General features: G+C 42.5%; 1 protein-coding gene across 1 annotated transcript in view; it reads left to right on the top strand.

The window, feature by feature from the left end:
* The window catches only part of pcdh1a (protocadherin 1a), a 141,712-nt gene that overhangs the window by 97,023 nt on the left and 31,745 nt on the right, over positions 1–12,944 (top strand). Inside the window, exon 4 of the mRNA XM_032576593.1 lies at positions 8,132–8,351. Coding sequence (XP_032432484.1) covers positions 8,132–8,351 — 220 coding nt within the window. The remainder of the gene's footprint in view (positions 1–8,131; positions 8,352–12,944) is intronic.

Raw genomic sequence — 12,944 nt, 5'->3', positions numbered from 1 at the left:
TACAAGGTGTACAATACAGCAATATGAATCCATCCATCAATCCATTGTCTATACTCGCATATCCTTTCTGAATTATGAGACACCTTTTCAATTATCTTTAAATGTATTAAAATGTCCTGATTGTATTCTAGCTTTTAAGTCTGAAGAACATATTTGAGAGCTCAGTTTCAACTTAGCCTTTAATGCACTTTTAATTTGAAATTATATGATTCAAATAATATGAAAATAAATGATTCGCAAGGTTGTCGGTGCCTGTCGCGGCGGCAACCCTCGAACCCGCTGGTGGACACCTTCGGTGAGGGATGCCGTCAGGCTGAAGAAGGAGTCCTATCAGGCCTTTTTGGCCTGTGGGACTCCGGAAGCAGCTGATGGGTACCGGCGGGCGAAGCGGCATGCGGCTCGGGCGGTTGCTGAGGCAAAAACCCGGGCGTGGGAGGAGTTTGGAGAGGCCATGGAGAAAGACTTCCGTACGGCTTCGAGGCGATTCTGGTCCACCATCCGGCGTCTCAGGGGGGGGAAGCGGTGCAGCACCAACACTGTTTATAGTGGGGATGGTGTGCTGCTGACCTCTACTCGGGACGTTGTGGGCCGGTGGGCAGAGTACTTCGAAGACCTCCTCAATCCCACCAACATGCCTTCCACTGAGGAAGCGGAGCCTGGGGACTCTGGGTTGGGCTCTCCAATCTCTGGGGGCGAGGTCGCCGAGGTGGTTAAAAAGCTCCTCGGTGGCAGGGCCCCGGGGGTGGATGAGATCCGCCCGGAGTTCCTTAAGGCTCTGGATGTTGTAGGGTTGTGTTGGTTGACGCGACTCTGCAATGTCGCATGGACATCGGGGGCAGTTCCCCTGGATTGGCAGACTGGGGTGGTGGTCCCCCTGTTCAAAAAGGGGGACCGGAGGGTGTGCTCCAATTATAGAGGGGTCACACTCTTAAGCCTCCCTGGCAAGGTCTATTCAGGGGTCCTGGAGAGGAGGGTCCGTCGGATAGTCGAACCTCGGATTCAGGAAGAGCAGTGTGGTTTTCGTCCTGGTCGTGGAACGCTGGACCAGCTCTACACCCTCGGCAGGGTCCTGGAGGGTGCATGGGAGTTCGCCCAACCAGTCTACATGTGTTTTGTGGACTTGGAGAAGGCGTTCGACCGTGTCCCTCGGGGAGCCCTGTGGGGGGTTCTCCGGGAGTATGGGGTACCGGGCCCTTTGATACGGGCTGTCAGGTCCCTGTATGACCGGTGTCAGAGTCTGGTCCGCATTGCCGGCAGTAAGTCGGGCTCGTTTCCGGTGAGAGTTGGACTCCGCCAGGGCTGCCCTTTGTCACCGATTCTGTTCATCACTTTCATGGACAGAATTTCTAGGCGCAGCCAAGGTGTTGAGGGGATCCGATTTGGTGGCCTTAGGATCTCATCTCTGCTTTTTGCAGACGATGTGGTCCTTTTGGCTTCATCAGATCGTGATCTGCAGCTCTCGCTGGAGCGGTTCGCAGCCGAGTGTGAAGCGGCCGGGATGAGGATCAGTGCCTCCAAATCCGAGGCCATGGTCTTGAGCCGGAAAAGGGTAGAGTGCCTTCTCCGGGTCAGGGGGGGTGTCCTGCCCCAAGTGGAGGAGTTTAAGTATCTCGGGATCTTGTTCACGAATGGGGGAAGAAGGGAGCGGGAGATCGACAGGCGGATTGGCGCAGCGTCTGCTGTCAAGCGGGCGCTGTACCGGTCCGTCGTGGTGAAGAGAGAGCTGAGCCAAAAAGCGAAGCTCTCGATTTACCGGTCGATCTACGTTCCCACCCTCATCTATGGTCATGAGCTTTGGGTCATGACCGAAAGAACGAGATCGCGGATACAAGCGGCCGAAATGGGTTTTCTCCGTAGGGTGGCTGGGCTCTCCCTTAGAGATAGGGTGAGAAGCTCAGTCATCCGGGAGGGACTCAGAGTAGAGCCGCTGCTCCTTCACATCGAGAGGAGCCAGTTGAGGTGGCTCGGGCATCTGGTCAGGATGCCTCCTGGACGCCTCCCTGGTGAGGTGTTCCGGGCACGTCCCACCAGGAGGAGGCCCCGGGGAAGACCCAGGACACGCTGGAGGGACTATGTCTCTCGGCTGGCCTGGGAACGCCTCGGGATTCCCCCGGAGGAGCTAGAAGAAGTGGCTGGGGAGAGGGAAGTCTGGGCCTCCCTTCTGAAGCTGCTACCCCCGCGACCCGACCTCGGATAAGCGGAAGAAGATGGATGGATGGATGGATGGATGGATGGATGATTCAAATATTCCTAGCCAACTTTTACATCACATACAGTATATCATAACTTGCAATCATGCGCTTGATTTTATTTCACTCCTTATCAGTTCCAATTTCAGGCCAGATTATGGCACCATTTTGTTGTCTGCTCTCGACTTTGTATCAGATATGCTTTATCTGATGCGTCAAAAATATGTTTTAGACCGAACAATATCGTCTGTGGGAACACACACTTAGAAGTGGTTGGAAAGGACATGAGGACAATTACGGCACCAGTTTTAGTGAGCAACTGCAGGTGTAGAAACTGGGTTGGAAAATTAAACAGAGGTGGAGTAGAAAAAAGAAAATGTTGGGGATTCAATCAAAGACCAGAGATAAAAGCTGAACTGCATGGATTTTTTTCTTTCTCTCTCTCTTTCTCTGTCTCTCTCTTTCTCTCACTAAAGCCAGAAATGAGCAAACAAAATCCAAAACTTCATGTCACACTTTGCAGGAAAGTTTCTGGTGATAACAAGCAAATGTTTCTGTGGAGCTTGCCAGTTGTATAAAAGTTCTCAGAGAATTTCAATCCGTTCTCCCGCCGTCTTGCCAGAGTCAGGCGGATTCTCCTCTGTCTCTGCCAATTCTTCAGTTGCTGTAGTTATAGACATGGTTCATGTGTGACAGCCACTGTTTTAGATTAACTACTGAAGTACAACAGGGGAGAGGCAGAAGGAGAGGGAGGAGCCTGGAACAGGTCATTTGCAGATTATAATATCAAAACCATACAACAAAGCATTTGGTCATATGAATGTGCAATATAAATGTTAACAGCACAAAAACTGAAAATGAGACATTTTAAAATGTTAGAATAATAATAAAAAATATCACGCCCCCATGTTTATTCCTACATAAAATTACTAAAATTGCACATGACAGGGTATGACTGTTGTCATGAAGGGTCATTTGGTAAATAATGACACTGCAAAGTTGTACTAAGAGTTGCATTAAAAGTCCATTAAAATCGCCAACTTGCATTATTCGGTAAATAATAACGCTTTTAATGCAAAGTTCTAAAACTTCTTTTAAAAGTTCATTAAAAATGTCAACTTGCACTAGAAGTGTCATTATCTACCGAATGACACTTCATGACAACTGTCAGACATTCACAACGACGCCTTCATGTTTATGACAGGTGTTATGTCATGTTCATGACAGTAATAAGCCAGTCTTATGCACAACCCTTCAAATAAAGTGTTACAGATTTTTGTTATGTCAACCTTAGAGATTTAGTTTGTCATACTTCTCACTGTTGAAGTATGATTGAACACCATGGCAAGATTAAAAGAGCTGTGTGAGGCCTTCAGAAGGAATAGTGCAGCAGCCTTTGAGTGTGGTCAGATATTAAAAGAGGCCTTCAAGAATTCAAAATTAGCCATTCTCTGTACGGACAAGAGTCTACAAAATAAACAAGACTGACTTCTGCAAATGAGTGAGCAGCCATTCTTAAACGAGAGCTTGCAAGCTTTCTTGTTTGAGTTTACAAACTGTCTATTTGCTTTACGAGGTCTTGAAGCAGTGTTTAAAAATGAGGTAATAAAACATGTTTTCCAGACACTATGAAAAGTATTCATGGGGTCTGTATTTTTTTAAAAGGTTTTAGTGGCACTGGTGGCCTTTGTTCATTTGTAGCTACACAAGAAGAAGGGCAAAGAGAGACAGACATGCAGTGAACGGTCCAGCGCTGGGAATTGAACCTTGATCTAAGCCTCTGCATACGGTGCGCCTGCTCCACCACTGAGCCTAACGGCACCATTCTTGAACAAAAATTGTAAATAAAAGAAGAGAAAATTATGTTAATTTGTACATTTCCAAACTAAATAGCTTTCTTAGTCACTTTCACTTTCTTTTTACTTGACCACAGCGTTTTGCATATGGTAATGAAATAAAGGCATAAAAACATTGTTATCTAATTGGCAGCTTCTGTTTCTAACTGAATATCAATAGGCCTGAAATTGCCCTGTGGCACTGCAGTATGGGTAATATTTTTGGCAGTCTTACGAAAAGAAAAAAAAAAAGAAATCTGGGCTCTAGGTAGGCAGTGGATTTTTGCTTTTTATTACAGCATTAAAATGTGTCTTGTTCCCCTTGCAAAGACACAATCCGGCTGTATCTTTCCATCTGCTTTGGGATTGCTTTATTACAAACGAGGTCATTTTAGCTCAATCTAAATGGGGTTATGAATTCAGATGTCACAGTTAATGTCCCTTCTCCCATTCTCAGCGCCACAGCTTCTTGCTCCTACAACAATGCCCAAACAACCCCGCTCTCTCCCGCCTGCAGTCTCCCAGAATCTAATCCGTCTGCCTGTCCCCTCCAGCCAAAGCAATGTCCGTGTCTGCCTGACCAACTCCCGCAATCCCGCTCAGCCTCCTCTTTCCATCCTTCCGTCTTGCTGCACCCCGGCAGCCCCCCAAGGCCTGGCAAAAGATTTTTTTTTTTTGCACCGACTTAAATGAGAATTTATTTAACATCTCTGCAGCTTTAGTTAGTTATCATATCATGCTGACTCTTTGGAGTGATGCCTTGAGGAGAAGTTTAAGCTTGAATCCATATTTGAGCAGCTAAATATCACCTAAAATTCACATATTAATGGGAGCGTCCAATCATTTTAAGAATGGACACTGTTGGCATATGTAATTTATCAGGTGGAGCCACATTAGTCGGCTTCAGAAAACAGACTCATATTCATCGATGTGTTGCTGCTTACTGTTTACTGCTGCATATTCCTGTTTAGTTTGGAATTATTTAAAATAGCCCATACGATTCATGTACTTCTTAGATATTAAAGTGTGTTCTTGAGAATGAAGCAGAGTTACTAAGCACATATTTGTACAAGAGTAGATGTACCAATGACGGAGCACATTTTAAACCAAAGAAAACAAGCTACAGTCTCCTGATGCCCCATTTCTCTTTTTTGAGAACCCTACATGCAGATATGCCGGTAAAAAATATGTAGCACAATTTTCCTGTGTAAAACAGCTCTGTTTCACATTTTTCTTTTCTGTGTTCTGCGCCTTGCAAAACTATTCAACCCATTCTACCATGTTACAATCAAACTTTAATGTGCATGAACCTGATTTTTGTTTCAGACATCAGCACAAATGCGTAATCATGCAGTGGAGGAATAATTTTATGACGAAAAATAAGAAAATGTGGCATACATATGCATTAATTCTACCTCCTGTACTTTGACTCGTCGACTTCAGTGGAACCAATTGCCTTCAACAGATCCATAAGCTGTACGAAGAATTCACGTTTGTAATTGGAAGAGCAAAAATCCAACTGTTGTGTGAATCCCTCAGAGGTTTGTTATAGAACATTAGTAAACAAACAGCAAGACCAAAGATCAAGGTTGCAAATTTCAACCAGACTTATGTTATGAAACAATAATCCAACCTTTGAACATTTTACAGCATAGGATTAAATACGTCATTCAAAAAAATGTTTATTGGGTACAACTGTGAAACTACCAAAACTTGACAGCCCACCTATAGAAACCTGACAGGCATTAAACAAATGTTTGGAGCTGCAAAGGTCTTCAACTCAGGTGGGGGAATCTGATAAAAGAACAACTGTGCTTTATGGAAGTCTGGTAGCATCATGATATTGTGAATTAGGGCAATCCTGGAAGAAAACCTCATACAGGCTGCTGAAGACTGGAACCTGGGGTGTTGATTCACCTTTCAACAGTACAATACTAGCAGTACAATAAGAATTGGAATAGTTTAAATCAAACCTTAGTTATACTGTTCAAGCAAATCAAACTGCAAATCTGAGCCAAGACTCAAACAGAGCTCTTCTCCATTATATCTGAATTTTGGCAAAGAAATTTATAAAAGCTCCCAGTCCCTTCACATGGTGTGTACATAACACACATTTCATACTTATTTAAAAACAAGCATCTTTTTTTCCTTCCACTTCGCAATCATGCACAACTCTGTGTTGGTAGCTTGCGTAAAATCCTATGAAAATATATTGAGGTTTGTGGTTGCAAGCGGACAAAACATGAAGAAGTTCAATATTTTTGCAAGGCACTGTAATGTTGCCGTTAAATGAAAAATCCAAGATTTTCAATCCAGTAGCGTGTGCAGTTTATTGACTGGACTCTGGTAGTACCTCTGTCAGAAAAGGAGGGGTGAAGGCAGATAAAATTGCTCACTGCTCCAGTACTTTAATAATCATTATTTCACTACAGATGCATTGTTTGTCTGTAAAAAGAAAGATGATGGGAAGACGCACGAGCTTCTGGAAACATTGGAAGCCTACTGATGGCATTAGGGTGTTGATGGCTCTTACCTGAGCTTTAAAAGCATTTCTTTTCTTTACTGTTTGCTCGAAAAGTGGTGAAATGGTAAAAAGTGCAGGCCTTTTGTATTGATCGGAGCTGACTAGTAGAGCCGAGGCAGGCCTGTTCTGCTGTATCAGTGCTTTCCTGACTTTTACGAGAGGTGCTCATGTGTGGGTGTGGGGCGGGGAGGGGAGTGGCCAGCAAGCGAGACTACACGCGCCCTGCCAGGAGTCATCTTTCTGTTGTGGATCGGTGGTAAGTAGCCATTAGTAAACCGATCTTTGGATGAGGAAATTTAATGGTCTCCTAACTGTATTTACAAGCCATTCAATTTGATAAAGGGTGCGATCTCCAATGATTCATCACGCGCCGCTCCGCTCCTCTTCAAGCAATCGCATTCTGGAATTCATCTTTTTATTTTGTTTGTTCATTTTACTGTTTTAATCTTTAATTAAACCTTATCGGCATAAAACAACAAAAGAGCCCCTAATAACTCGTTCTAACGTTTGCATAATGATGCCTGTCCCAAACTGTTTTCTCAGTACTCTTCTGAGGTTCTTTTTTGTTATACTTATTTAGAGCCTCTTGGGTATTGCGTTAAATTGTGGAAAATATTGTTTGGACTTTTTTTTTTTTTTTTTTGCTGGTTTAAACATCAAACGGTGCGGAAGAAGAAATGGGAGGCTTTGGGGAGGGGGATATTAAAATGTGTTGCGAGGAAGAAGCTCACTGGGGCTACTGATTAGTGCACCAATCACTGTCATCAGAATTCATTTGGTGGTGACAGATTTAGAAAATGAATCCTCTAACTGACTAATGACGATAATAACAGCTATGAAAATATGTTTGACGCTCTCGGCTTCTGCTATCCCCACACACCCCAACGATGTTTGTCTTTTAATGTTTGCGTTCAGGTTCATACATATGAATAGGTATTGTCTCTGTAGGTAAACATCTCATATGTACATGCTTTATTCATAACACTCCAACCATTTTCATAATGGTTTTATGTACACAAAACAGACAGGATTTCAAAATTAATATGGCAAAATTATTTTTTAAAACATGGGTCCTGTTTTCAAGTGGGTTGTCTTAATTTATACTTTATTTCTCAGATAATAACCAATTTTGAACCTTCTTGATATTAGCACTGATAATATTTAATATGTTTCAGTCTTTGCCTTCTATTTACACATTCAAGTCTTCTGAGTTGGTGTGGAGTTTTTGTGATAGTTTATTCATTTCTGCTGCTGCCAATTTGCACATTCTTATTACAGAAATAAATATCCCCATCCTCCTCACATATTTATACCTTATGTAAAATTTAGAATAATAATAGTGCAAAAGACTTTTTAATATTTAATAGTGTTTTAATATTTGATGCTATTTTCTAACTTTTGGTGAGGGAACTTTATAGAGAGCGGTGTTCAGTGATGTTAAATGGAGCGATTTCAGGTATAACATTTGTCGCTGGGGAGCGATCCACTGCAGAGGCAACAAAACTGGAAAATGTAGTCAGAAATCGTGTTTGCTTATGTTGCAAAAAACCCCCAAAAAACATCTGTTGCTTTGTGTTTTGCAGCATCCCCATCGTCGCGTGACCTTTTCCACCGCCAACCCCGTGCAGGACCTGCAGGACGCCTCGCAGCACAGCTACTATGACAGCGGCTTAGAGGAGTCGGAGACCCCCAGCAGCAAGTCCTCATCTGGTCCTCGCATCGGACCCCTGACCCTGCCCGAGGACCACTACGAGAGGACCACCCCAGATGGCAGCATTGGAGAAACAGAACACCCAGAAAACGGTAGCGTGCTGAACGTCATGGTGTGCCGTGTCTTGTGTTTTTCTAATTTTTGCACAATCTTATGCTTCAGTGTGCTCTAGTGGGACTTAAATTCATTGGTTCATGCAAAGTAGAGCATAACTGTGAAGTGAAAGAAAATTATTATCATACCTCCAAGCCAATTGTAATGCCAAAAAGTCTTAGTTTTTCACTCTTAAAGTAATAAAAAAATATTTTTTTAGAATAGTACTGAGTTAAAGTCACAGTTAACAAACATCTTCTGTTTATAAAATGTTGAAATTAGAAGTGCTTTGTTCAGAACTTAGGTTTAAACTTTGATCATTTTAATGTGTTTAGTTTCATTGTTCTGCTGGAAGGTAAACTTACATCCCAGTCTTACGTCTTATGCAGGTTCCATCATGTTTTTTTTTTCTCTTACCACTTTTCCAATTTCTGCTTGGCTTCGTCTGCTTTTTATTGGATAAGAGCATACCAAAACCACACACCTGCCTTCTCTGTGTTTCACTGAATGGTGTGAAGTTAAAGTTTTGCCCACCGTACAGTCAGAGCAAAAAGTTTATTTTTGGTCTCGTCTAGCCAGGCATTATGACTCAAACGCAGCTGTAATAACTCACATAAGCAAAACCAAGGACAATATTCAATCAACCATAACAAAAAAAAAATGAAATTCAGGAAACTTGTTGATTCAAACATCATTGTTGGGTCGAAACACCTTTTCAAAGCTGAAACCCAGAGGATTATTTTTTTCTCTTACCACTTCTCCAATTTCTGCTGGGCTTCTTCTGCTTTTTATTGGATAAAAGCATACCAGAACCATAAATCTGCTTTCTCTGTGTTTCACTGAATGGTGTGAAGTCAAAGTTTTGGCCGCCGCACAGTCAGAGCAAAAAGTTTATTTCTGGTCTCATCTAACCAGGCATTGTGACTCAAACGCAGCTGTAAAAACTCACATTAGCAAAACCAAGGACAATATTCAATCAACCATAACAAAAAAAATAATAAAAAAATGGAATTCAGGAAACTTGTTGATTTGAACATCATTATTGGGTCGAAACACCTTTTTGAAGCTGAAACCCAAAGGATAACAACCAGGGCTATGAAGAAATGGCAGTCTCTATCAACAGATGCTTCTGAACCATGCTAAACATTGGTTGGCCAGATAAAATCAACAACAGTGACCTTTGGAAATAGACAAACGAGCTGCCTGTGTAGGGAGATTGGGAGGGAGACATTGGCTGTGGAATTGCAATGCTCCTTTCCAACCCACTTATAAAATCACTAGACAAGCTGTGAGTTGGAGCCCCACAGGAAGGAGGAAGATAGGATTCCCTCAAAATAGCTGGCAATAGGATTTGGACGCAAACATCAAGAGATTGGGCTACACAAGGAACCAACTAGAGAAGAGGGCAAAAAGTAGAAAGAGTTGGAAATCACTTGGTCTTCTCCCCGGAGGAAGAAGCAGGCATGGCGGTCATCTGGCCTCCTTTCAACAATGTCTTTATTCTTTCTGCTTTTCCATAAAAGTCAGGTTTGTGGGGTAGACTGTGAACAAGATTATCCTATTAACGGGTTCTTCCACATGAGCTGTGGCTCTCTGCAACTTCTCCCAAGTTATCTTTGGGATCTTTGCTGATTCTCTTATCAAATCCTTTTTCTGCTCCTGCAGGTGAATGGGCACTTGGAAGGTTTGCAGTTGTCATTAAAAAAAAAAAAAAAGTAAATTCATTCCAATCATTCAAACAAATTCCAAGACAGTTACAAATTGATCGTATCTGTCAAACAATGCATTCAACTTTTAATGACTTTCTAAGGAAACCCAGCAGATGGAATTAACTCACTGACTTGCAGCAATCATTCATGCTAAAAGCAATAATGTACACTGCCTGGCCAAAAAAAAAGTCGCCACCAAAAAATGGTCACACTCTCTAATATTTTGTTGGACCGCCCTTAGCTTTGATTACAGCCCGCATTCGCTGTGGCATTGTTTCAATAAGCTTCTGCAGTGTCACAAGATTTATTTCCATCCAGTGTTGCATTAATCTTTCACCAAGATCTTGTATTGATGATGGGAGAGTCTGACCACTGCACAAAGCCTTCTCCAGCACATCCCAAAGATTCTCAATGGGGTTGAGGTCTGGACTCTGTGGTGGCCAATCCATGTATGAAAAAGATGTCTCATGCTACCTGAACCACGCTTTCACAATGTGAGCCCGATGAATCCTGGCATTGTCATCTTGGAATATGCCCGTTCCATTTGGGAAGACAAAATCCATTGATGGAATAACCTGGTCATTCAGTATATTCAGGTAGTCAGCTGACCTCATTCTTTGGGCACACAATGTTGCTGAACCTAGACCTGACCAACTGCAGCAACCCCAGATCATAGCACTGCCCCCACAGACTTGTACAGTAGGCACTAGGCATGATGGGTGCATCACTTCACCTGCCTCTCTTCTTACCCTGATGCGCCCATCACTCTGGAACAGGGTAAATCTGGACTCATCAGACCACATGACCCTCTTCCATTCCTCCAGAGTCCAATCTTTATGCTCCCTAGCAAACTGAAGCCTTTTTTTCTGGTTAGCCTTACTGATTAGAGGTTTTCTTACGGCTACACAGCTGTTCAATCCCAACCCCTTGAGTTCCCTTCGCATTGTGCAGTGTGGAAATGCTTTTGCGTTCACAATTAAACATACTCCTGAGTTCTGCTGTTGTTTTTCTTCGATTTGATTTGACCAAACGTTTAAGTAATCGCCGATCACGATCATTCAGGATTTTTTTCCGACCACATTTCTTCCTGGAAGACGATGGTTCCCCACCATCCTTCCAGTTTTTAATGATGCGTTGGACAGTTCTCAACCCAATTCTAGTAGTTTCTGCAATCTCCTTAGATGTTTTCTCTGCTTGATGCATGCCAATGATTTGACCCTTCTTAAACAGACTAACGTCTTTTCCACGACCACAGGATGTGTCTTTTGCCATGGTTGTTTAAGAAATGAGGAGTTACTCATTGCATCAGCTGGGGTTAAATAACTTGTTGCCAGCTGAAAGATAATCGCCTATGCAGTACTTATCCAATAGGAGACTTGTGCCTATTTGCTTAGTTAAATCCAGGTGGCGACTTTTTTTTTGGCCAGGCAGTGTATTTTATATATTACAAAAAATCTTAAAAGAGTTAGTGACAATAGTAGCTCCTTTTGTGACTTCATCTAGAAGAGAAACAAAACTAAGCATATAGGCTCTGAAGCAGTTTTCAAGTTTGTAGGATGAAAGAAAGAACATAGAGTTAGTCATAAGAAAAGCCAATTGCTATGACTTGGAGAGGGACACGATGCACGCCTCACAGACTAACACCAGGAGCTTGATAACTAAAAGATCTGTCTCCCATTCTACCTTTAGGAACTCTAGGAACCATCAGTAAACCTGCAGTCTGACAGCAAGTTGCTCTGTTAGGAACAAACGAAACAATCAGATCCCTGACATATGGAGCTTGATTATTATTAAGGGATCTATTCTGGATTTAAGAGGGAGCCAATGAAGAAATAAAAAAGGACAAACATGATTGCTCTTTTGAAGTTGTGATTTTCATCAGAACTCTTACTGTATAGGAAAGGGAATTGGGTCAAGCACCGAGCCCTGTGGAACTCAACATTGCACCCTGGAGTGTGAAGAGGGTTTATCATCTACTCCAACAAGATGGGATCTGTCATATGAATAAAACACGCCTAGTGTTTCATTCTCCTGATCCTTGCATTATGTTCAAGCCAAGTAAATATTGTAGTTGACTGTAAGACACATCAAAGCTTGTGACTGCAGCATGAGATACTGAAAACGTTGAAGAAGAATGAATAGTTTATCATGTCATTATTTTTAAGGACAGTATGTCTGAGGGATGTTTTTGTGCTCTGTAGTCATTTCGTAGTGCAGATATTCTCACCTATGCATCGAGGGTGTTTGTTGTTGACTGTGATGAAAAATTGTTTTTTAAGCAGATCTGTGCCTTTTTGAGTGTCTGTGTGTGTGTGTCTAATCTGTGAGTGTTGTCTAAGCAGTGCCTCCATCCCCCCTCATCAGCAGGTCCTCTGTCAGACATCCTTAATGACCCTCTCTCGCAAGTGTGCTAATTAAAAAAGCTCAACTAATGGAGCATTTGCCCTCTAAATAAATCTGACCTATGACATCCCGGCAGACAACACAATGTTTGGCTGTGGGTGGACACAAGCTACACAGCAGCTTAGATCTGCAGGTGCCATTATTTCTGTGCACAATAATCCCTATGGAAGCTGATGATCTCAGCGAATGTGCATTAAAAAAAAAGAAAATGTCATAACCAACCACTAACTATGTACTATCTTAAGCTGCCAAACATAATCCAGTACTCATTTATTATCAATGCTAGTGACTCACATGGTATATTTCCATTTTTCAACATACCGGTATTTTACTGCTGGGCAATAGCAGCTCACCTCTCTCATTATGTTTTTATATCACTGCTTTGTTGCATTAATGTGGTTTTATCTCATCATCATGCAGGGCTTTTTCTTTTTGTGCATAGGTTATCAGTTTTGAGGGTAAGCCTTTCCCAAAGTCCCT

The sequence above is a fragment of the Xiphophorus hellerii genome, chromosome 11 (assembly GCF_003331165.1).
Source record: "Xiphophorus hellerii strain 12219 chromosome 11, Xiphophorus_hellerii-4.1, whole genome shotgun sequence".
Taxonomy (NCBI): domain Eukaryota; kingdom Metazoa; phylum Chordata; class Actinopteri; order Cyprinodontiformes; family Poeciliidae; genus Xiphophorus; species Xiphophorus hellerii.
This window is presented reverse-complemented; position numbering and strand designations above follow the sequence as displayed.